At 49.5% G+C, this 25,147-nt stretch overlaps 2 protein-coding genes across 2 annotated transcripts; both read right to left on the reverse strand.

Annotated features, from left to right (window-relative positions):
- Positions 1–4,841: 4,841 nt before the first annotated feature.
- On the reverse strand, positions 4,842–7,171 carry LOC144150929 (uncharacterized). Its single transcript, XM_077682221.1, has 2 exons — positions 6,593–7,171; positions 4,842–5,513 (listed from the first exon to the last, which is right to left on the reverse strand). Exons 1-2 carry the CDS (start codon positions 6,596–6,598, stop codon positions 4,842–4,844), a joined length of 678 nt encoding a protein of 225 aa, XP_077538347.1. The 5' UTR covers positions 6,599–7,171.
- A 12,137-nt stretch (positions 7,172–19,308) lies between these two features.
- Positions 19,309–20,208, reverse strand: LOC144150930 (uncharacterized). The gene has a single exon (XM_077682222.1). It carries the CDS (start codon positions 20,195–20,197, stop codon positions 19,442–19,444), a length of 756 nt encoding a protein of 251 aa, XP_077538348.1. The 5' UTR covers positions 20,198–20,208; the 3' UTR covers positions 19,309–19,441.
- Positions 20,209–25,147: the final 4,939 nt, after the last annotated feature.

Here is a 25,147-nt window from a genome sequence, read left to right on the forward strand (position 1 = left end):
GGGTGCGTGTTTGTGTGCACGTATGTCTGATTGCATACGTGTGTATTCGTGTACACGTGTGTGCGTGCGTGTGCGTGTAAGTTCGTGTGCGTGCGTGCATGTTTTTGTGTGGCTACGTGTGCGCGTGTGTCTGCGTCTGTGCATACATACGTGTGTGTAAGTGCGAGAGAGAGTGTGTGTGTGCATGTGTGTGTGGTTTTGCCACATGGTCTGGGCTACTTGAAACACTTTCCTTAGTAAGCCGCTTGCTCAGGTGCGCAACAATATTACGGTCCGACTTCCTAGCCAAGAACACTGGCGATTGGACTAGTATAATTAATGAATTATTAATTAATAATGAGCTGATTCATTGGGCGTCGCTGGATAGGTATGGCTGGAGATCTTCGGGGGAAGTTTTCGTCCTGCAGTAGACAAAATCAAGCCTTCTGATGATGAAGAAGGAATGATTTAATGAATTCTAATGAAAAAGAATTAGCCGCGTATAGGCTTGCTCCGCTGCGAATGTCGTCGAAAGACGTCATGCTTGTGCCGCCTCAACGAAGTAACAGTAATACGCTCTTCTCTATCCCCTTCCCTCTTCTCGCCCCTTCCGTAGTTAACGCAATGCAGATTTTCTCATTTCTGTACCATTTTCCCGCGCTCGTACTGCCCGCGCGCTATCCGGTCGGGGGGCGCCACTTGCTTCAATGGTTTTGATGCGTTGGTTCTTTTAGATGCGACTGCATCTCATTCACTCGCCTTGTCCCTCCATACGACGTTGTTGTTGACCGTCCATACCCCTCCCCCATTCGCCTCGCCGCGCGAGCTGCGCTCTCCGCCGCTCACCCCCTCTCCTCTCCGATAGCAAACACTCTCTCGCGAGGGGCATTGGATTGGATTCGATTGGCTTGGCTTGTCTTGGCTTGGCTTGGCTTGGCTTAGCTTGGCTTGGCTTGGCTTGGATTGGATTGGATTGGATTTGGATTGGATTGGATTAAAGTGGATTGTGTTGGATTGTGTTGCGTCATAGCTGCGTCATAGCCGCGGCAGGGGGTTCACGGCACGTTTCACGCGATGGGAGAATCAACCTAACGGAAACAACAACGGAACCCCCTATGCGTTGCATCTACACAGGGGTTCCCGCGAGGGGAGGTGGGAGAAGTTTTTGTCTTCATTTGGCTCCGCAACAACCACCATAAGGCGTACTTTGAATTAAAAGAGCGTTGCTTCAGATGGCTGTGCACTGATATCCAGCCGCAAACATGCCGGATATTTCTTTGGCGCTGCGTAAGGTGAGCACGTGCGACCAATGTCAGTAATTTTAGTATTTTGGAACGTTTTTGCCGATATACACTTCATGTTGAAGGATCGTTCCGACTTTTGGCCGGGTGTGTAAATCGAGGGACGGACAGATGGCCAGACCGACCCACAGACCGACCGACAGACATACAGCCGGACAGATCAGAATTGTCGCGTTTGGGTCGATGTTTCTGGGGGCAGTCGAGCCCATTCCTCGTTCCGGGACTGTCCACTCTGGACACTTGAAAAGTCGCCCTACGATACCTGAAGCCGGCGCACATCAGGTTTACCGGACTTAGTCAGGGCCGTTCGGGCGACGCTTCTACCTTTCGCCAAGGAGGCGAACCTCCTAGAGAAGCTGTAATTTCCTTTTCTCTTCTCTTTCCGCTTCCACTTTTAATCCAAAGGGACTGCCGTTCACAATATAACATTGCACAATAACAACAACGACCACAACATTGCGACTGTGGAAGCGCATACATCCCCCGTTCCAGGGTAGCGCGTTTCAAGCAACGGTGCTTCCCTTTACCATTTCCAAGATAGCAACTTTTAAGCGTTTCGCCGGAGTTGCTGCGCTGCGGTATGGTGAAAATAAGTGGGGCCACCGCTGTGTGAGGTGCACTAACCTTTCACGACCAATGGGGCGTCCATACGCGAAAGTTGCTTCTGGTCGGATGCTGTTAACCACCGACCTGAAAAAAATTGGCCCCGTATCTGCTCCTTTCCAAGTAAATTGCCAAGTAAATGCTTCCCTTCGCTTTCCCGCTCACACCTCATGTTGTTCCTCTTGCGTCGCGATACTCCCAAGGTGAACCTTCTAAATGTTTGCTAAAGGTAATTTATATTACCGCGTTCCCTGCGCCAGGCTGGGTGCCTCGATGCCAGCGCTCCCGTACGGCGGAGACGCGCGTGAATCGAGGCGCCCTACTTCAACGTTTATAGAACCGCGTTGCCCTAGTCCACGTGCGTTCCAAGCAGAACGTGGAACCAATAGTGAAACCTTTCGTAACTGTTGCCTCTTGATTTCTTAAAATGCGCCATAGGATATATAGTGGTGCGGGCGTCAGCAGGCGAGAGTGTTAATTTTTTTTTTCTGCAGTGGATGTAGTCTTTCATTTCACAAAAATCAAGCATCTATGAATTGCTTTATAAAGGAACACTGTAAATATTCTTTATGTATTGATTTTCTGTCTTATAATGTCTTGTTCGTGTTCAACAATGTTTACAACTATGAACATATAAACCGGACTTCGACGTTTAGTCTGTGATTATATAAGACTACTGCGCAGATTTCGTTTCACTTTGCCCGGGTGGCTGAATCGAGTCACAGACAGACAGACATACAGACAGAACAAAATTTCTGGGTTTAAATAGCTCAAGAAAGACTATCGCCGTTAAAATAGCATGATGTCCACGCCGACAGAACGCCGCAGCGACCGACTGGAGTGATCGTTGTCGTTACGACGTGGCGGGATTGGTCCCTTCTCCTCTGCCTCTGCTGCAGCCACGGGGCAGGTGCGTAGCGGCCAAACGCCGAGCCTGCTAGCTCTATTCTTTTCGGCATGAGTGCTCGCGGGTAATCAAGGAGAGTTCAGGATGGGAATCGAACCCGGGTCTCCGGGGCGAAAGGCAAGCACGCTACCCCGACTCCACAGTGGTTCCGCGGACCTGGCTGCCTAAACGTGTGCCCAGTGCATGCATCAATTTACCAATCACAATATTGATATTGACGCGAACCATGCATTGGACTTGTTTATTTATGTTTTTGCTTTTATCGTCCGGCTGCGACGAGGCTGTGTTATTTGTGCCCCGAGTGATTCGCACGTTCAATTCCTTCTTTCTTATACCGCACGGATTATCTCATTTCGTAGAAAGAATGTTTTGCCCTAATGCCACTAGCCTAGAAAAGTCTTCCTTTATTTACAGTGTTCTTGATGCAATTCAACGTTTCGAGAAACACTGGCGCCGAGAGATAAATACCTGCAGAGCTGACGCCGTAGTATTCGACTCGCCGACGCTCGCTTGCGCACTTCACTTTGTTGACTGCTGCTTCGCCAACTGTGTGTTCTTTGAGTTGTTAGGGGAGCACAAGTTCGCTCCAATAAACTTCTTCTTCCTTCAAGATTGCTGCGTCGTTTTTGGCGTGCTGACCTTTGCATGGCGGAAGAAAATATGCCTAATAATGTAAGGTTGTGACGGCCACCACTTGACCTTCCTTATGATACCCTCTTGTCCATCAGCTGACAACCTGTGGGTTAATACTGTAGTTTATATTTTGACATTCTCAAAGCATCTGCCCTACAAGTGACCGCAGATTGCTAACCACTACGATCAAGATTAAAGTCAGTACCGGGAGCTCCGGAGTTTAACACGGTTATCTCTTCAACCAAGGCTGCAAACCACGCGGTTGAAAACAAAGCTTCACAGCTGGAGTCGTGGCAATATATGTCCACCAACGGTGCCGATTCACACCACAGCGAATGTGAAACTAGATAATACCGGTTAATGAACGGACAATACAGGCGAATTGCTTTGGCGTTGTAACATTTATTGCACAACAAAACAGTTGAATGCCCATCGATGTCATTGAGCGAAAACAGAGTTGGGGGCCAAGATTGGGAGGAGTCAGTCCGTCATCTGCAGAAACAACGTGAAAAAAGTAAGTTCCACAGGAGGTGTATTTATTTCAAATGGCTCCAATTAAATGTCATCAAAATCAAGGAGTCCAAGGGAGTGAGTAAGATAATAGTGATAACCACACCAACTTCAAAATGCCATCCAAATCCCAGTACAACAGTTGCGCAAATACCAAGCTCAGAAAATAGTTTTAGCCTCGATAAAGGACGTCAAGAACAAACAAGGAGTAATTCATTTACTCCGACTATTCACATCATACTAGCGTATCTGCCCTCAAACGCCGCGCCAACCTTAAAACATTAGCTTCACGACGAAAAACCTCTCGCCTTTGCCTTTTTCATAAATTCTACCACGCATTGCCTCCTTCATCTGCTATCACACCCGCCCACCGGACGTCATGCCGCACTAGCCATTCAAAAGCAGTTTATCCTCCAGCAGCCCGTACATCTGCCCATCTGCACTCATTCTTCGTGCGAACAGCCAAAGACTGGAACAGCTTGCCCACCGACGCCATCCAACACTCCGACCCTACTACATTCAAGGATTTCATCGATCACCTCATTAACTGATGTATCTGCCCACCCCTCATGTAATACCCCTACTCGGGGCATTTGAGGTACAATAAATAAAATATAAAATAAATAAAATAAAAGCGTTACTGTTCGTAGCGAAAGCGTGATCCTTGCACAGATAAGATGTATTTTTATTTTTGCTGTATTTTTTTCTTCAAGCGCGTTGAAATCCTGAAGGCATTGCTTTAATAAACAAAAGAGTTAACAATCACGTGGAATATAAGCTTAAATCAAGGATGAACGTTACGGAGCGGGGGCTATGTCGAGGAGGTGAAGGAGTGGGCGTTATGTCAATACATAAAATGCGCTCATTCGCCATCCCTCTCCCAGGAGGGTAGTGACGGGAGCTCACCTTTATCCGTGGAGGCCGAAGCCACCGACCGCCCCGGTCGCTCCGTGGGCAGTCTTTCCAAAGCCGGCCTGGTGTCCCGCTGCACCACCGACGAATCCTGAAGACCCCTGCTGCTGTCCGGCGCCGAACGTCTTGCTGTTACTCGCGGAGAAGCCGGAGTTGTGGTTGTAGCCCTGCTGGTTGTTGAACGCCTGCACGTTCTTGTGGGCGGCTCCGCCGGCAAACGCTCCGGATCCCTGGGCGTGGCCCGCGGCTCCCTTCTGGAAGCCAGCCTGGTGGGCCCCGGCGGCGGCAGCTCCGTGCGTGGCACCGCCGTAGCCGCTACCAACTCCAACTCCGCCATAGCCAACTCCGCCGACCAGGCCGGGGTTCACCAGTCCCGGGGCAACGACTCCGGGCGTAATCACTCCAGGTGCGACCACGCCGGGCGCGACGACGCCAGGACCCACGACACCTGCACCTCCGACGTAACCGGGTCCGGCAGCTCCCAGGAGTGCCGGGTTAGCGGCACCGACTAAGCCGGGGCCGTAGCCACCAACACCAGCGAGGCCGGCGCCGACAAGACCGGCACCTCCAAGACCGGCGCCTCCGAGGACGGCGCCGCGGCCTTCAACGTCCTTCTCCTCGCCGAGGGCGACGCATGCCACGAGGGCCAAAACGGCGGGGACCAAGAACTGCTGGGCAGAACGAGGAAGAATATTTTCTCGCCGCCCTTGTTACTCATCCCAGCAACCAAACCATGGGTCTGGACCAAACCCGTCATTTTGAACAGCGCGTATTTTTATAGAAATAAAATGTTAGATTACTGTATTCTTTGTTAGGTCTCTTGTATATTGCACGTAAATAGCACAAGAGAGAGGAAACGCCGGAACGAACGGGCGCTTTACCAGAGTATTCTTATATGAAATATAGTGTTTCGTAGCTCTAGGTAGTTTGAATACAAAACTCGCTAGAACCAGCGTCGGTGAATAACACCAATGCTGAAGAATAGAGCCAAGTAAAGCAGGGCAGCACGCAGCTTTTGGCGCCAACTATAACACAATAATAGTTTAACTGCCTTTTTTTTACTGCATCGACGTCCGTTGAATACAACGAACCAAAGCATTGATGACAGCCGATGCGTATGAGCTATATTATAAAGGATTTACTTGGGTTTGTTTCGTTATACTGTGGGGGAATGACAAACTTCTGCTTCAAAAGGGAGCTACAGTGATGAACAACGGTGTCCGAATACGGCTTCACTAAAAATGGTTTACGCTGAGATCTTAGGCAATTCACAACTTCCTGTTTCCATTGCAAAAGGTGACAGAGCACACCACAGTTTTCGAGTCAAACGGTACCCGTACATTAAAATTGGCCTACTCTGCCTCTCATCGCAATTACTGGTCATTAAGGTGTGCTGTACTGAACACGACCTCAGTTTTTTCTAAGAGTGTCCGTTCTGCTAGCAAAAACATGTAGGCCACCGAGTCCTTGATTCCGCCGACATAAAATGGTCAACTAACATGCACGTTTTGGTAAAAGCACTGGCACTACTCTAAACATGCGCCAAAACCGTCTCTCTGTCTGTGGAACCTAATCTTAGCTAGGCAATGAGTAACAGAATGCTACACGAAATGGGAACTCATTCTAGGATACCCGACATGTGGTTAGGTCACTGAGAGAGATTGGAGAACACTTGCCGGTGTCGACAACCAAGCTCTTTCAGCGCCCTTACACATCAAGGAGAAAATGCAGCAAGCGCGTATGGTACCTGCATGTTCGGGCTCAGAACAGTGGAGATGACCAAAGAGTCTTGGGATGCTGGCTCGGCTCGGCTCGTCGTCCGGATCTGTGACTACCGAGTGCCGAGGTGGGCCCTTTTATACAGGTTTGGCTGTACGTGTCCCTCTGTCTAAAAATATGGCTCTGTCCGAGACAACCCAGAAACTAAAAAAAAAAAGTATTAACCCTCTTCACCGCTGTTACCAGCCGAAAACATCGCTGCCACAAGCGCAGCAAAATAATATTTTAAAAAAGTAAGCGCAAAGAGAAGCTTTTTTGAGGGCAGTGCCATCCCTCTCCACCAGTATGCCCCCGTTCATACTTTCCAAGCAAAAATATGGAACAGCGAGCTTCAGGCCGGGCCGAGTCCTGCCCCCTCATCGAGAACCGGGGCGACCGAAAGCGTGAGGCGGCGCTTGACCTTGTCCCAGGACGGTGCGCGTTCACAGCGAGCGTGTCTCGTGAGTTGAACCGAGTCTGCAAGCTCTCCGCGTGAACCCGGAGCAAAATACGAAAGATGTACGGTTGTTGAGACGGGTTCGGGCGCCCAACCCTTTCCTGGCGGCGGCGGCGACATGCGGACGAGAGCAGGCCATGCCTTTGAAGCGTACAGAGCCGAGCCGTTGATCCTCGGAACTGGTTTATAGGCCGCTCTCCGCTCGCCCTTGTGACGCCGCCTCAGATGCGATTATGCGCGAGGGAACGAACGAAATCAGAAAAAAAGAAAGGAAACACAGAGGGGACAATTACGACCACGTGCAGTGCGTAATCGTGAGCGTCTTGCCCCGGACGGACTCCCCTGCGCTCACCGCATGCCGGGCTTATCTGCGGGCATCGGAGTCTCTCGAGTCGCAAGGGATCGTTCGCCACTAGGGATGCAAAACGAATAATTCGAGGTTAAGAGTTTGTTGGGGCAGTAGGAAGAGGGGCAAATACTGAGCCCACCTGTCAATAAACACCAGTGGCCGCTGCCTTTGGTGAAGGCCGGGTATAACGAAGCCCCAGGCTGTTGTTAAGACCCGGCATCAAAGTATTTCTTGTGCCCATTTCTTATTATGTTATTCAGAAAGCACGGGAACGAAAGCAGCAACTGCTTTACACGTAGTTGTATAATCGGGAGCTAAGCCATACCTCTAAATATATTAGATATTTCGAAGCACTTTTGTTTCTTTCCAATTATGTTACCAAGTATCCGCAGTAAGAAATCTTGTGTAACTATTTTATTAGTCAACGCAATCGTATTACAACTTTTATTTTGTTCCTCGCGTTTCTAACTCGACCATTACTTGATTTTTCCTTAACCGACTGCATTGTTATTTTGTTCTTTATACAGTGTCATATTTATTATATTGGCACGCACGTACTCTTTCATGAATAGCACAAGTTATCTTGCGAATGCGAACTAAACCCTCCACTTCATGGTAACTGCGCAATGCCTTAGCCACTTAACCACCCACAGCGGGGTTGTTAAAATGGAGATGCTATTTCAGGCAAAAGCTTCAAGGTCCTAAGGCGCGGCGTTTACGTGCACACGCAGCTCAGAAATTATCGGAATTCAGAGAAGGTCTGACATAAGCCTACTGCCAGTATAAAATGCAGTTAGCAAGTCTCCAAGTTGTGATGGAATAAATAATGCTAAACTAGTCGTCATGGGTTCGTGGTTCATCAGCAGCATATAATTGTTCGCTTCCAATACATTATACTTAAATATCAACGAAATTAGAAAGGCTAATCACGGAAAAAACTGAAGGTTTTATTGAAGACTTTCGCACTACTTTCAAACCAACTTTGACAGTGACTATGGAAACTGCCCCGCTACCAGCGACGAAGAGCCGCTGTAAAATTCAGCGAGAAAAGCGCAAGGGTTTTTTCAACTCACTGGTTAGTTTCATATATATATATATATATATATATATATATATATATATATATATATATATATATATATATATATATATATTGCAAATGATGGGCTCGTTGCATGAAATGCTAACATAGTCACGAAAGCAAACAATCTAAAATGCCGATGAGAGCGTACAGGAGGTAGTTCGCAACTTATATGCATGCAAATAGAGATTTCGGTTTCGACATGGGACAAGAGTGATAATGGAGAAAAACGGATGAAAAAATTGTGAGAACAAGTTGGCTCCCTTCACTGTGATTATCTTCGAAAGACGACAGGCTTCTCCAACCCCTGCTACATGACTGCCTCTCTCTTGTGCCCCCCCCCCCCCCGGCCGCCCGCCTATCCCCCTCTTCCATTCCGTATCGCTGCTCCCACGATGAACACGGTGAAGGTGGGCTACAGAAAATACAATTTCCCCGTGTTCGCACAGCTTGCACGCCATCCTTTGAAAGGTTTCGTTGCTGACTGCCACCTGGAGGTCCAGCCCTTTGTGTATTTTAGATGCGACGCATATCTTTAACTCGCCTTGTCCCTCCGGCGTCTTCCGTCGTCCGTAGTCCGCATCCCTCCCCCATTCTCCTCGCCGCGCCAGCTGCGCTCTAACGCCGCTCTCACCGCAACGCCATCTGCGTGTTAGCGCTCGCTCCCGTCGCCGTGCCAGCTGTGCGTCAGCGCGCGTTAGCGCTCGGTGAAACACCTAACACATGCGCATGCGCTGCTCTCTCTCATTCCCCTCACCGTTAACGCGCGGCACATATAAACGCGGTAACTGCGCCGCTCCGCTCAGTCGTTCCGCCGCTCCGATGACATCCGATCACCACCGATGATTTGAATGGAGACTAACAGGCCTGCTATCGCGATGGTCGGCGCAACCGTACGTAATATAATGGAAACAACAACAAATTGACACGCTAAATGGAAACAACATAACGGAAACGCAACGGAAACCCCACGATGCGTCGCATCTATCCATGGTTCCCCTCGCGGGAAGATGGTGTAAATTTCTTGGTCCAAACTTTCTTTTTCAACGCGTTTTTTGTATTTGTTATCGCAACAATCAGAAACGTCATTTTTTTATTTAATGAACGCTGTCAGTAACATTTATGTATTAATGTTTTCCCTAAAATATGCCTATTGTTTCTCTTTGCTGGACGATGTCAAGTACGAAGTGTGGCAGCAGATTTAGTAGTCTGGAATAATTTTCCCAACGTAAACTTCTTCTTCACGGATAATTTTCACTTTCAATAGCGTGACTGAATCGATGGACAGACAAACAGACAGGCAGACGGACAGGGAGGCAGACCAAAATATTTCGGGTTTAAGTAAACCAATCTGGACTATCTTCTCTAAAGTGCAAAGCGAACGCCTCGGATCTGGCAGTCCTGGTGTTACAGACAGGTTTTATGAACAATGGACTGGTCCTGACACGGCGTATACACGCTCGAGCCACTCCCGTGGAGGGTAACAGCAAGGCTCCTCTCCACCTTACACCTACCGGAGCGTCGCTGGGTAGCACCCCTGTATGAAGGAAACTCCTAGCCGCACGTGAGTACAAAAGTACCAGGAATGGAGTCGCTCCTGTTGCTCAATTGGTAAAGTATCAGACTTGTGAGTCGAAGGTTATTGGTTGCAATCCCACCAGAACAGGGAATTTTCCGCATTTCCTGTTTTCTTCCTAGAGGCAGAATGTCTTTATAGGGTCACGCTGCTACGTGCGCATCAGCTACTCACAGGCCCTGCAGGCAGACGCGCGTCTTAAGAGAGGGCGTTGCCAGCCTGAAACATCTCAGAGGTGTCGCGCTGGCGAAATATCCGTCGTGTGCGCCGCTTGCCTGGAGCGTGTCAAAGGGATTGCCACGAACACAAAGGCACAGATGGTGCCAGCATGCAGAAGCAACACAAGAGCGTTGTGGCGGCCAAAGACCCTGCTGGTGTCGCAGCGAAGCTTCCTTGCAGAACAGCGCTGCATAAGAACGTGATGCTCTCCGTAGCGCCAGCGTGAATACTATCAGGGATTCTTGTCAACATGACAGAAGGCCCCAGCGACACCTTCTTCGATAAAAAGAATGCACTCTTCAGATAAAAACGACGACGGACGTTGGAAATCTAGGGCTAGTTTCTTATTAATACGAGGTAAGTTGTTTGGTTATTCGGCCCTTTATTATAGTACATTTATTTGATTTTATTTTTAAAACTTTGGGCGTGCTGGTTTTCCCCACCCAGCACATCAACCCGCGAAAACCTACGCCGCGCTCATTTGTTGCGTTGCACCGTTTTCTCTTTAGCCTTTGGGTATTTATGGTGTGTTCTCACCAAAAAAAACATGCAGTCAGAAACAGAAAGAAACAAGTAAAAATCTAATAGGGAGGGTAAGGAATGCTGTGGCCCTGGGAAAAAAACATTTAGGCAACGCAAGCTGGAGTATTGGCCTCACTTTTTTGCCATCTAAGAATGGACCGAAGGATGGTGTAAGCGGCTTTCGAAACTTTCTCTTGAATAACTGGTGGGCATTACGGACAAAGGGGCATATGGAGGAACGGTTTCCGCCTCATTTATCCCACCCTTTGTCCATTCGTATGACGTCGTGTTCCGTTCCGTACATTGTGCGAGCTGTTGAATGGCAGGAAGCCCCCCCCTTCCCCAACAAAGACGTCCAATACTCGCATCAATCGTCGACCGACATACACGGTAAATTTGCGCTATACGCCTTACTAGATTTGCGCTATACGCCTTACTAAATCGAATGACATGACCACGTCGGCGCCCTCGGTGTCCGACGGAATATCAGCGAGCAATCTGAACTCACCTGCGCCTATTGAGGTGAGTGACCACCGCTAAGCTTCGTCAGTGAAAGTTGTGGGAAGTGCACAGAAATTGAATTTTGCAGAATATTTTGGTCACCAAGTTACGTAAGTGATCCTGTGACGATCCGCATTGTTGAAACAAGGTAGTTCCAAACAATCACCAAACAAAACTATTTTTTTACATTAATTGAGCTGCTGGCATCCTTGCTTATATCGGATAAGGCACTTCCACAGCTGACATGCAGGGAGCAAAATTAACCGAAGACCAATTACACGTAAGCTACCTTTCTCAGATCGGGTTAAGGGGGCCAGAAGTGCTAAAAAAACCATGGACGAACAGGGCACAAAGATAATCCGAGCACACCTAAGCCCTTCTTGTTAGTTACGAGTGCGAAAGCATTAGTGTTCACACAATGCCGCTGCGGCTGCTTCGAGTTCCGCGCTGCCAGTAACGTTATTCAGTTTTGCGATTAGATTCGTGAGGTTTATTTTTACCGTTTCTACGTGACGATCTTGGCTGTATACATAGCGGAGTCTCAGGACGAGATTGATGCGAATACTACCGAAGCGCAGAGAGAACTGGCTCCGAGGTGACAGCATATACTGCACCGCAGGGTGCGGCCAGCGCATTGTGTGCTTCATGCGCTCGCTGTTTTACACGTGTTCCTGCACATGTCCTGGCGTTTCCTAGCAGCGTGCACCTTTTCTCGTACTTTATTACTGCGGCAGACACACCCTGAAACGGTTAGCAGTCACGAGGGGTTAGGAGCTCTTTCGCCGCTTCTGAATGCCGTCGCCGACACCAACTTCTTTGCTTTCCTCAATGTGTGTGAGAATGCGAAAGCATACGTGTGCTGCGCACGCATGCTTTCACACACATTCGACCCTGCAACCTGCCGCAGTCGATGTCAACGAACCGGTAGACGTGGAAGCAATCGATGTCGGGACGGAGAGGAGCAGAAGTGGCTGGAGTGGAAGGTCCGCAAAAGCGCCTGTTGAAGTCGCGTGTCCTCGCGCCGTAGCACACACGCGTCTTCACCCACCCGCTGCGCAGCCAGCAGTTTGTTGGGCCGCTTAGCAGCGATGACACCGTCGCGCTCTGCTGTTCTTTTATTTCTGAGGCATGGTGCGTGCTTGAAGCTACATGACGCCCCGCAGCGAAAGGGACGCCGCTGGACGCCGACGCCGTTCATGTTGTTGTTGTTGCGGTAGGTATCTAGAAACTTACAGTCCGTGCCTTGACCTCGGTCGCCGCAGAAAGGGGAGATGGGGGAGGGTGTGAGTGGATGGATTAAATGCGTTCCTGTATACTGGCTTCTCAAATGTAGTACACAGAAGAGAGTACAGGACCACCTTCACGCGTTCTGTAGACCCTTCGGGATGGGCCCCTTCCCGCAGCGTTTCTGGCCTGACTTGATGGGGCCCGACCAGCGAACACAGAGCATGCGTCTGTGTTCGCTGGTCGGGCAAGGCGCGGCAGCTCCATAGCACGTGGCCAAGGCCAGAGGCCTGTTGATGGTCAGGAGATCCCATGTCCCAATGCGCCTCAACCAAGTCGCCCAATTAGCCCCCCCTGCTCCAGTTCCTGTAGAGCGCCGACCGAGCGGACCGACGGCCAATGTCACCCCTGTTATGACCGTTCTGTGCTGCGGCGCTACTCTCAACCGCTGGGACGCTACACTCTAAGAAAATAGTCGCACGTCAGCTTTACGTTAAATGCTCCAGGACGAAAAATCTCGGTGATCAAGTGTGCGAATTTGGGGAATGACGATGAGCAGTTTGCAGTTTGAGTAAAAAATGGGATCTACGCAGGGACAACAGCGCAAGACAGTTTCCCCTGCGTAGATTTTAAGCGTTACTCAAATCGCATGCTGGGTCTCGTCATTCGCCGAAATCGAACATTTGGTCATGCTGATTTTTCGTCCTGGAGCATTAACGTAAAGCCGACGTGCGTCTATTTTCTTAGAGTGCACGCAGAAATTTGCCCCCAGTTTCCACCATCACTTCGTCAACGGATAACGCAGAGCTGTTGTATTCCCACGGCAGCACGTACTGAATCTTCACCGGAGAGCTCCGCCACGCCAGATTCATTCTCGTAAAAGATATCGGTCAACTCAAAGGTCACAAAAACACCTCTCTCACGAAAGAAGACGCAGGAGGTAATCAGTTAGCACTGCCAACCAGTGCATGGCTGGTAGCGAGGGCGCGGCCGAGGTTTTGCAGTGCTGGTCGTCATCATTGACGTCACCAACCGCAACTTCACATCAGTACTCCTGCGCGTTTCCACTGAAAGTCTGGGAAGTTTTATTAGGCGCGTAAAAAGAGCCAGATATCAAGCCTTATCGTGTGTAAAATTTATTGCCCGCTTTTGCTTGAACAGCGCATCGCTTTACCGAGCGGCCAGATACTCGGGGTTTCCCAGGAAAGAGACGGCATCAGTATGCATAGGGGCCCCTCGTCACTGCTTACATCTGCCTGACCAGATGATTTACTAGGGGTGATCCTCGGCAAGTAGGAAGGGCTGAAGCGCGTCTCCTGCAGCCGGATCGTCGCCCTGTTCGTGCGAGCCTAATTCCGACGCTGCCCGAAGTCACGCGGCAGACGTGATTACATTCACCCCTCGCCAAGGGCACGGCTGTCATGCCGTCCGTATAGGATGCAATAAGTGAACTATGCAACGTCGCTCAGTTTGATTCCTTGCTACTGTGTTCGTCAATGAGCACCCTTTTCGATTCTTTCCAAGTTTATTTCAGCAACTTGTGTGAACCTTTGTGCGTGGGTGTGGGTGTGTGGGTGCGTGTGGGTGCGTGTGCATGCGTGTGTGAAGGTGATTCCGTGCGTCTGTGTGTTTGCGTGTGTGTGTGTGTGTGTGTGTGTGTGTGTTTGCGTGTGTGTGTGCGTGTGTGTGTGCTTGCGTGTGTGCGTGTGCGCGTGTGTGTGTGCGTGTGTGTGCTTGCGTGTGTGCGCGCGTGCATTCGTGTGTGTGTGCATGCATGTGTGAGTGTGCTTGATTGATTGTGGGGTTTAACGCGCCGACGCAACGCAGGCGATGAGGCGCGCCGTAGTGGAGGGCTCCGGATTAATTTTCGTGTGTGTGCGTGTGCGTGTGTGCGTGTGCATGGGCGTGCGTGTGCGTGTGCGTGTGTGGGTGTGCGCGTGTGCGTGCGTGTGCGTGCGTGCGTGTGTGTGTGTGTGTGCACATGCGTCCATGTGTACATGCGTATGGGAGTGTGATTTCATGTGTGTGTACATGCGTGTGTGCGTGTGTTTGCGTGTGTCTGTGTTTGTCTGTGTGTGTGTATTTGCACGCGTGTGTGGGTGTGGGTGTGCCTGCTTCCGTGCGTGCGTGCGTACGTGAGCGCTTGAAAATCTGCCACCAAAAAGAATGTGACCCTCGCTCTCCTTAACTGCCACCCAATACATATCCGTACGGCTCCTCGTCATGTTTGGGGCACAAAAAATGCAAGTGAAAGTGTGTCACGCGCTGGGGCGTTTCCCGGCTTCTGCTCCTTAGCATTGAAGCACGGAAACCTGCAGTACCATAAGAAACTTGTCATTCAGTCCGGCGGCAGTCACCGTGATGCGATAGGCGACTTCGCTCCATGCGCCCAGGTCGTAAAATTGGCCTCAGTATTTCCGTATTGACTCTCGTTGGTGTAACTGATAGCGAGCTAGTGGTGAACAGCCTCCTATGAGAAATTCCCTCCCTGGCTTTCGAGTTTTATTTTTCTTACGCTGTGAAAAGTGTACGGGCCACCGGGTTCCCCTTTCCAACATAACAAAGTATCTACTGTGCCGCCTCTCGCTCCGTTTATGACACCCCGAAGGTAAAAGAAAACTTTAAGCGATGGGTATCACACTCTTCATTCCTTTTTTTTTTATTTCGTGCACTTCTCAGCCGGTTTTTTTTTTTTCAATACTGAAAATACTTTCTGACTCCTTGTTTATTTTACAGTAATATAAAAAACATTAAACGGTGTCACATAAAAACAAAAATATCCCCATGATTTCATGCGGTCGCTGTGCGGATAATGCCTGCAGCCATGTCGTTGAAAAGCAAAGCCCGCTTGGCACGTAATTGCGGTAGCGAGGCAGTACAACCTTCGCGAACAGCACATAACAAAGAAAATCAAAGCCCCTGTCTTAAGAGACATGTAGTTAAAACGCGAAGCTTTCCCCCATGCAACCTGAGTCAAAGTCCAAACGGCTTCGACCTTGTCGGATTGGCGCAATCGGGCAGACGTTGGCTTCACAACGCGAGGAAGCCAGGTACGATTCCGACGACGAGAAGCGTTTTTTAAAGCAAAGCTTTTTACCTCTACCCCCCAAGGGTTCTTTCGCGACCGTTGGTGTCACCAGAAAACTCCAGCGAACAAATAAAAGAATTTACTGGCACCGCCGGGAACCGAACCTGGAACTAATAGACTAACAAAGCGAGAGCCCGTTGTCTTACCGATTTAGCTACGAGCCCACCGAAGACTGGGAAGACAGGTGGTGTACTCACCAAGCCCATCTACGGGTGTACCCCCTGCGTTCTCGCTGAATGCCACGTGAAAGCGTCACGCGACCACTCACGCCCGTCTAGCGGCCCTGTACGCACCTTGTTCATGTGCTAAGAGTTACAAAAATTAAAGGAAGCTCACACCAATGCATGGCATCTCACTTTTAGTACGGCAATGTGCTAAAGCCTGTGGCCTCCATTGTTGACGTAAACAATCACAGCTCCTTGTCGTCCACCCTCACGCCAAACCAAGGAATACATTCAAATACTCCTTGGTGGCCAGGCCATCACTCCAAGCCCCAGCATCAAGATCCTGGGCCTACATCTCGAAGCTAACACCAAGAGTGACGTCTCCTTGCAGCGCCTCAAAAACAGCATTAATCAAATCCATACACATGATCAGGCGAGTTGCCACCAAGAAGCGAGGCCTAAAGGAATCCCGAACCTTTCGATTAATCGAAGCTTTTGTACTCTCGAGAGTTACTCACGTGAACCCCCTGTCTTCTCGACAAGGAAGACATAGAGATGCTTTATATAATGATTAGAAAGGCGGTCAAGCAGGCCATTGGTCTTCTCATGAGTGCGTCCACACAGAGGCTGCTTAGCACGGGGCTCCACAACACGGTGGAAGAGCTGCTAGACGGCCATCTTTCTAACCAGAAGGTCCGACTCAGAACTTCGGTGGGTAACCCCATGCTTCACCAGATTGTTTGGGCAGCCCAGAATATCACTGCGCTTGACGTACTCCCAGACTCTTGGTGACTAAAACTAAAGATGATCCCTTTGCTTAGAAATATGAACCCCCCACATGACGAGGGTCACCGAAAAGCACGGGCTCGAACGCTAAACACCACCCTCAGTGGGGATCATGCAGTTTTCTACACAGACGCCTCCAAACATCCAGGGCAGCAATACGCCATCATCGTGGCTACCTCCGGAACCAACATCCTCGCATGTACCTCGCTTAGGACCCAAGAAATGACGGCAGCAGAAGAGACAGCCATCACCTTGGCTATCGCTCAACCAGGGGTTCGGAGAGTAGTCATCGATTCCCAGCAAGCCTACTGGAATTACCAGTAGGGTTGGGTGTCCTGACCTGCACCACGCGTGCTTTTTATAAAAACCATTCCCCAAACGGTTCCATCCAGCTCATCTAGACATCCCCTCACGCTTCAATGGAGGGCAACAAATACGCCCAACCAACAAGCCAGCGCTTTTACCTCCCGTGCTATGGAGCTGCACGAGGACAGTCACCCGCTTGTCACATTCAGGGAGATAACCGAGGAGTATCGCCTCCTGAGACAGACCGTACCTTCGCCTTACCCTGACCTTTCCAGAGAACAAACTACCCTACGGCGCATAGAATCCGGGCTCCTTCCCACAGCCTACGCGTCTTCACTTAATGTATCGGAATCGCTACGACGCTGAATGTAAATTTTGCTCAGAAGTAGGAACACTCCGCCCTGTAATCGGGGTGTTCGACTTTAGCCCTGAGCACCCTCCTCTCTTTCCGTCAACTATCCAACAAGAGCAATGGGAGATACTGCTGTCGAGGCCCTCTCTACCTACCCAGCTTTAGCGGGTGGACAGAACACAGGCCGCGCGGACTGCATATGGGCCCCACAGAAGAGGGAATCACTCCCCAGAGCTGCACTCTGGACCGTTCAGAAATCTGAACAGAAGTATTTCTTCCTCCTCCTCGTTCTCTGCCGCAAATCTCGTCGCCTCTGTCCGCGGCGCAGAGACGGAGAAAACAGATGATCTAACGCCGGGTTGGAGCTTACTTTAATTTTATAAAAAAAGTTTCCACTCTTCTGCTACACCAATACAACTCAACCAAGCACCATTCATGCTTCATTCAGTGATTTAACCTTAAGAAGAATATCTCTTTGAAGAAATAAATGGTGTGTTTAAGTGCATTTCACTTCAATCTGGTTTTGCTATTTGTAGAGGCTTGTGAGTGAATTTAAGTGACGTCGCATGGGTATTTGTTATGGGTGCCGTTTACAGCTTTGCTTTCCAACCACATTCACGGGGTGGATTGGCGCGATTTTTTTTTTTTTTTGTCTTTTGAGGTATTCTCTGAGTAAATTTCTTGCAGTGCGTTATGGCGTAACGACGGACGGGACCAGTGAGGCATCGAATGCTTTGCTTTAAAAACTGTATGCGGGCCCAACACTGGGTGTGGTGGCGCGAGCTGTGCGCATGAAGGGTTTTACTTCTCGCCTTTTTCAACACTAAAGAAGAGACGGGTGGCAGTCCATCCGACCACGTCATTCGAGTGTACGGCAGCACTGCTGCTGCGCCCTCCTCCTCTCAGTCGTCGTCACTGGACGCGACTGGTTTTGCGTTTCTGCCCTAAGAAATGGTGTCTTCACCTGTCAGCGCACCACAAAGCGCTGCACTCACATTCACACCGACGTAGTCCGCAAAGACGTATCGAACGCGCCCGCCAAGGGGTTTTTAATTGGTTTAACAAGTCTTAACTTCTCTCTCTGTTTCTCACTACGTTCCGGAGGCAACGCACCGTCGGTGGTAGGCAGCGGTTGCGTTTCTGGGACCGTACCAGGCACCAAGCCGCGGTCGCGGGGGCACGTAGTTGGAATTATCCTTGGGAGCGGCCACTCACGTTCGGATTAACAGTTTTTTTATACATAAGCTTCTATGGTAGCTCAGCCAGACCAAATCCTACAGTTGGAACTATCCATAAATTCGAAGTATTGCAGTTCGCATTTACCAGCTTTAACTGTAAATATTTAAAGCTGGCCCTTTTTCATTTTTCTTTTTGCGACGTTAAAGACCACAGCAAAAAGTAAAAAAAAAATTCTGGCCCCACTGGCCTTCGCCGCGCAGTAAACTAACCCGAGCATTAAACTGACGAGGACCCCACATGCTTCATAAGTTGTGCGTATTGGGGGGGGGGGGGGGGGTAGAGAGAGAGAAGAGAGGGTGGAAGGGGGAGGGGGCACGGGCAATTGATGCAGGTTGGCCTGCACAGCGGAGGAAGAAGAACAGAAGTGGAAGAATGAGTGCCGCTCAGTGGTGCGGTAGCAACAGCTGGCCACCGGGCAGCAGTTCGAGGAAGATGCACCACGCTCCGGCGCAGACCAGCGATTTGCCGGGGCAGAGGGTTGCGGTGACGAGACGCACTTCTCGCGCGCTGTGCGTCGTGTTTACAGTACGGGGGCATCCCTTGCGGCCCAAGGTCTTCCCACTAGCCCATTATCTACGGTTACTCGCCCCGGGGTAAAGCATTAGGAGCTTACGCGAGTGGGCTTTCGCGTGGGCTGCGCGGAGAAATAGCGCGTTTTAAAGCAAAGCTTTTAACCTCTACCCCCCCAAGGGTTCTTTCGCGACCGTTGGTGTCACCAGAAAACTCCAGCGAACAAATAAAAGAATTTACTGGCACCGCCGGGAATCGAACCTGGAACTAATAGACTAACAAAGCGAGAGCCCGTTGTCTTGCCGATTTAGCTACGAGCCTTTTTTTTTTTTGAGCTTTATTTAAAATCGGGTGCTATGTACATAGTAAAAAGGCAGTCTTTGCCTTTATACATCAGAGTCCGTTGACATAACAGAGTACACTCAGCGAAGTGCAACACACAGATACACTGATTCATCTTGAAATCAGGGATGGACCCGTCTTTGCAATTGCGCCTCCATTACTTTCCACTTGCTGGATAGCTCGTCGTCTGCACTTTTTAACAGAGAGCTGGTGTAGGCAAACGCGTCACAAAAATGCGTCCACGCGGACTTTGCTCCCTCCAAACAAAGGACGTGATCCGTGCGAGACCGCCAAATTGCATACAATCCCAACAGCAGGACAATTTCCACACATTTGTCATCTCGGAATTCCTCACTTGTGAGAAACTTCACATCCTTCCAAGTTGGATACAGAGAAATTCCAAATGCTGATCTGACCTCATGCCAGAAATGCGCTGCGTTCGTGCAAAAGAGGAACACGTGCTGAAGGGACTCTGGGTAAGGGCAGAGATCACAGTTGGTTGACCACGGAACAAAGAAACCTTTGTTTGCCAGCCATGGCTTTACCGGCAGAACTTCCACGTGAAACCTGATAAAAAAATCCTTGACGGCGACCTTAACAGGAAGCCGTGGTAATCGTTTCAAGACGTCTGACACTAATGTACTATCCATTCGTGACCGGTAGAGCGGAGCTGGAAAAAGCATGTCAATCATGTCCCAGTACAGTGATTTTCTTTTCACTTCCATTAAGTAGTCCCGTGAGAACCTCTCTTCGAAAAACCGCACCGCCTGTTCCAGCTCCCTGTAAAACTTTAGCACTCGTGACCTTGGTCCTACACCCGCATCTTCAAGCCAGTCTCTCAAAATCCCACAGCCCAGCTTAGCAAACGAGTTCAACATTAGAGGCCTATTCTGCCTGCGAAAAAAAAGGTACCTCTGAACCCGATTTAGCTACGAGCCCACGCGAAGACGGGGAAGGCAGGTGGTGTACTCACCAAGCACATCTACGGTTTTACCCCCTGCGTTCTCGCTGAATGCCACGTGAAAGCGTCAAGCGACCACTCACGCCCACCTAGCGGCCCTGTGCACACCTTGTTCATGTGCTAAGAGTTACAAAAATTAAAGGAAGCTCACACTAATGCATGGCATCTCACTTCTGGTACGCCAATGTGCTAAAGCCTGTGGCCTCCATTGTTGACGTAAACAATCACAGCTCGTTGTCGTCCGCCCTCACGCCAAACCAAGGAATACATTCAAATACTCCTTGATAGCCAGGCCATCACTCCAAGCCGCAGCATCAGGATCCTGGGCCTACATCTCGAGGCTAACACCGAGTGACGTCTCCTTGCAGCGCCTCAAAAACAGCATTAATCAAATCATACACATGATCAGGCGAGTTGGCACCAAGAAGCGAGGCTAAAGGAATCCGGTACCTTTCGATTAATTCAAGCTTTTGCCCTCTCGAGAGTCACTTACGTCAACCCCCTGTGTTCTTCTCGACGAGGAAGACATAGAGATGCTTTATATAATGATTACAAAGGCGGTCGAGCAGGCCATTGGTCTTCTCATGAGTGCGTCCACATAGAGGCTGCTTAGCACGGGGCTCCACAACACGGTGTAAGAGCTGATAAAAGGCCCTCTTTCTAACCAGAAGGTCCGACTCAGAACTGCGATGGGTAACCGAATGCTTCACCAGATTGGCTGGACAGCCCAGAATGTTACTCCGCTTGACGTTCTCCAAGACTCTTGGCGACTAAAACCAAAGACGCTCCCCTTGCTCAGAAATATGAACCCCTCACATGACGAGGGTCACTGAAAAGCACGGGCTCAAGCGCTAAACACCACCCTCCGTGGGGATCATGCAGTTATCTACACAGACGCCTCCAAACATCGAGGGCAGCAACACGCCATCATCGTGCTACCTCCAGAACCAACCTCCTTGCGTGTACCTCGCTTAGGACCCAAGAAATGACGGCAGCAGAAGAGGCAGCCATCACCTTGGCTCTCACTCAACCAGGGGTTCGGAGGGTAGTCACCGATTCCCAGCAAGCCTACTAGAATTACCAATCGGGTTGGGTGTTCTGACCTGCACTGCGCGTGATAAAAAACCACTACCCAAACGGTTCCATTCAGCTCATCTGGACACCCCCTCACGCTTCAATGGAGGGCAACAAATACGCCCACCCAACAAGCCTGCGCTTTTACCTCCCGTGCTATGGAGCTGCAAGAGGACAGTCACCCGCTTGTCACGTTCAGGGGGATGAACCAGCATTATCGCCTTCTGAGACAGACCGTACCTTCGCCTTACCCTGACCTGTCCAGAGAACAACAAACTACCCTACGGCTCATACAATCCGGGCTCTTTCCCACAGCCTACGCGTCTTTACTTAATGCATCCGAATCACTACGACGCTGAATGTAAATTTTGCTCAGAAGTAGGAGCACTCCGCCCCGTAATCGGGGTGTGCGACTTTAGCCCTGAGCACCCTCCTCTCTTTCCGTCAACTACCCAACAAGAGCAATGGGAGATGCTGCTGTCCAGGCCCTCTCTACCTACCCAGCTTCAGCGGGTGGACAGAACACAGGCCGCCCGTACTGCCCACAAAAGAAGGAATCACTCCCCAGGGCTGCACTCTGGGCCGTTCAGAAATCTGAACAGAAGTATTTCTTTCTCCTCCTTCTCTTTCTCTGCCGCAAATCTCGTCGCCTCCGTCCGCGGCGCAGAGACGGAGAAGTCAGATCGTCTAACACCGGGTTGGAGCTTACTTTAATTTTATAAAAAAAGTTTCCACTCTTGTGCTACACCAATACAACTCAACAAAACACCGTTCATGCATCATGCATTGATTTAACCTTATCAAGAATATCTCTTTGAAGTAATAAATGGTGTGGTTAAGTGCATTTCACTTCTCTCTGGTTTTACTATTTGTAGAGCGATGTGAGTGAATATAAGTGACGTCGTATGGGTAATCGCTATGGGTGCCGTTTACAGCTTTGCTTTCCAACCACATTCACGGGGTGGACTGGCACGATTTTTTTACATAGGAACAGCCGGTAACTGTAACCTATGCGGGCGCGCAGAGACGAGCTGCGACGGGCGAAAAACAAAGAGAAGAGGGAGCATTATAGTGGCTCCTAGGAATGACCGACTGTTTTCTTCTTCGCTTGCTTGGACGGTTGTGTGGGTACGAGTTATCGTAAAACCTAGCTACACGAGTTGAGTGGCGTCGCAAACTCGTGGGGTCACTGCAACCGCTGTGTTGGGGCGAATTGTTTTATTCGACGCGAATCTGAGTAAGGGCCAAACGCATGTCTACCCTCGAAGCATGAGCGTAGTACTCGTAGAAGGATTTGAGGCGACCACTGCGCATACACCTGCAGCCTGGTTTCCGATGCGTCGCCGCACCGGATTTCGCTCCTCCCTCCCCTTTTGACGTTATTCAAGGAGACTGGCATATAATGGAGAGAGAGGAAATAATAGCAGGGCTGGCTGCTTTCCAGCGAATGTTTTACTTTTTTTCACCGGAGGGAGGTAGTAATCGCACAATAAACGGTACAATGGCACATTATTACTCTTCAAAATAGTTAAGGGACTCCCATGACAGAATGGCGCATCATTACTCCTTCACTTTTTTGTTACCGTGGAAAATTGACCGATTTCTAGGTGTCTATAAAACATTTTTTTGTTAAAATATTGGTTAGGAACATATCGCGGTAATATATAATGCAGATGATTGAATGCCTTTTCCTAAAATTTGTTTTTGTTAAACTCGTTTCATAAAAACGGTTGCGAAAAAAATTATCAATATCAAAGACTTCGTCCAGACGTAAAATAAAATGATAAAAAAGAGGTTGTGTATAACAGACTGCCGATAGTAGAACAGAACAAGAATATAAGTTTTATAGGTAAACATTCCATAACTGAATATTGCAACTGAGCAAATTTATGGACGATAGTTCGACGACCCACTTTCTGTGATTTTGAACGCCAGAACACACCGCCCCCCGCAAAATAAAGAAATAATGCGGTGTAGTGGGGAATTCGAAAATGAGCGTCTCTACGTCACTGGATTTTTTTTTGGGGGGGGGGGCCTGTGCTCATGTGCGTGCTTGAAGTGCGTGGGTTGAGCGAACATGCGTGCCCGGGCGCTGCTTGCCGTGGAAGGCTTCAGCGGGGTGCGTGAACTGCTCCCACGGTACCTTGCGCTATCTATGGGCTGGCTAATGGCGGGGTCTAGTTGCGGTTACCTCGGCTTGGTCAGCAGGTACACAATTCTAGAAGAGAGATCCCCACGTGTCGACGGTGTCACGGAAAGCCCTTCTTGGAACCACTGCGTCGCGGGCGCATGAAACTGGTTTTATAATGAAGGCCGCGCGACTTCGTTAGTGACAGCTCTGGGTGCGTGCTATCGCCTCATATGATAAGACTGGACAGCGACATATTGCGGCGCAAAACATAACTGCGACGCACACTGCATCGAAATGGGGCCGCCTGCCTTCTGTGCGACGGCTTCAGCGGTTCACTGTCCCCCGAGCTTGAGCAGACAACCCCTCCGTAGTTCATCGCAAGCTAAGCTCGCTGACCTGTGTCGTTTCACTTTTATCAAAACACATTTGTCGTCGCATTCTGCTCAATATCTCTTGCGGGCCTGCGCATACCCCTAATTATAATGCGATGAAAAAAATATCTTCTTGGTTTGAGCAAAACTGACCATCTTCAGGCTCGACCCCTCTTCAGTGCATACGTATGACATGCCACAGGCTAAAAACGAAAGTGCCCGAAGTGTGCACGTCATGTAGGTATCTGACAGCTTCTTTAGTAGGACGTTTCGGAGGACGGCAAAATTAAAAAGAAAAAGAAAACAGCACACAGCATACGCATTCCCACTTTTTCGCTTTTACTTTTTCCCGGTCGACGGTATGCCCGGCGCCGTAGATCGATGGCACTGTGATTCCATGGTTCCTAATTCCTAAGGCCTTGTGACTCTGAGCATAATGACCCGGGTTGGATACCCCACCGGGAGGAGCTTTTTTGTATATATACATCCGAAATGTGGGAACGTCTATGCCAGCGAGGTTTCGGCGCTGGTAAAAAAATCCTGGTAGCCGTAATTCATTGACCTCCGCATTAGTATGCCTTATTATTGCCCAATTGCAGCATCACCCCGCGAAACGTGAATTAAAACTTTCCGCGGGGCATTTTCTTTGCGGCCGAAACACATGTGAAGCGAATAACACGGTATTCGGCAGTCTTTTTTGTAATAGGTTCTGAACACTCGGTCGACAAACTAGGAACCCGCTGTGGTGACCCAGTGGCTAAGGCGTTGTGCTGCTGAGTCCAAGGAAGGGGATTCGATCCCAGCCACGGTGGCTGCTTCTCAGACTGAGGCGAAAAGCGAGAACGCCTGTATGTCGATATTTCTGCTCTCGTTAAAGGTCACCAGGGGGTCAAAATTAATCCGGAGCCCTCCACTAAGGCGCGCCTCGTAGCCCAGGTGTAGCATCAGAGTGTTAAATCAATCAATCAATCAATCAATCAATCAATCAATCAGTAAGTCAGTCAGTCAGTCAAGCAAGCAGCCAATAATTTAATTCACCACTCACTAACTCACTCACTCACTCACTCACTCAATCAATCAATCAATCAATCAGTGTCAGTCAATCAAACAACCAATAATTTAATCCATCAATCACTCAATCAATCAATCAGTCAGTCAGTCAGTCAGTCAGCCAGTCCATCAAACAACCAATGATTTATTCCATCAATCACTCAATCAATCATCCAATCAATAAGTCAATCAAACAATCAATCAATCAGTCAGTCGGACGTTAGGCCATCCAATCAATCAA

This window comes from Haemaphysalis longicornis, unplaced genomic scaffold (genome assembly GCF_048455015.1).
Source record: "Haemaphysalis longicornis isolate Haplotype H1 unplaced genomic scaffold, Haemaphysalis longicornis Haplotype H1 scaffold_809, whole genome shotgun sequence".
Taxonomy (NCBI): Eukaryota; Metazoa; Arthropoda; class Arachnida; order Ixodida; family Ixodidae; genus Haemaphysalis; species Haemaphysalis longicornis.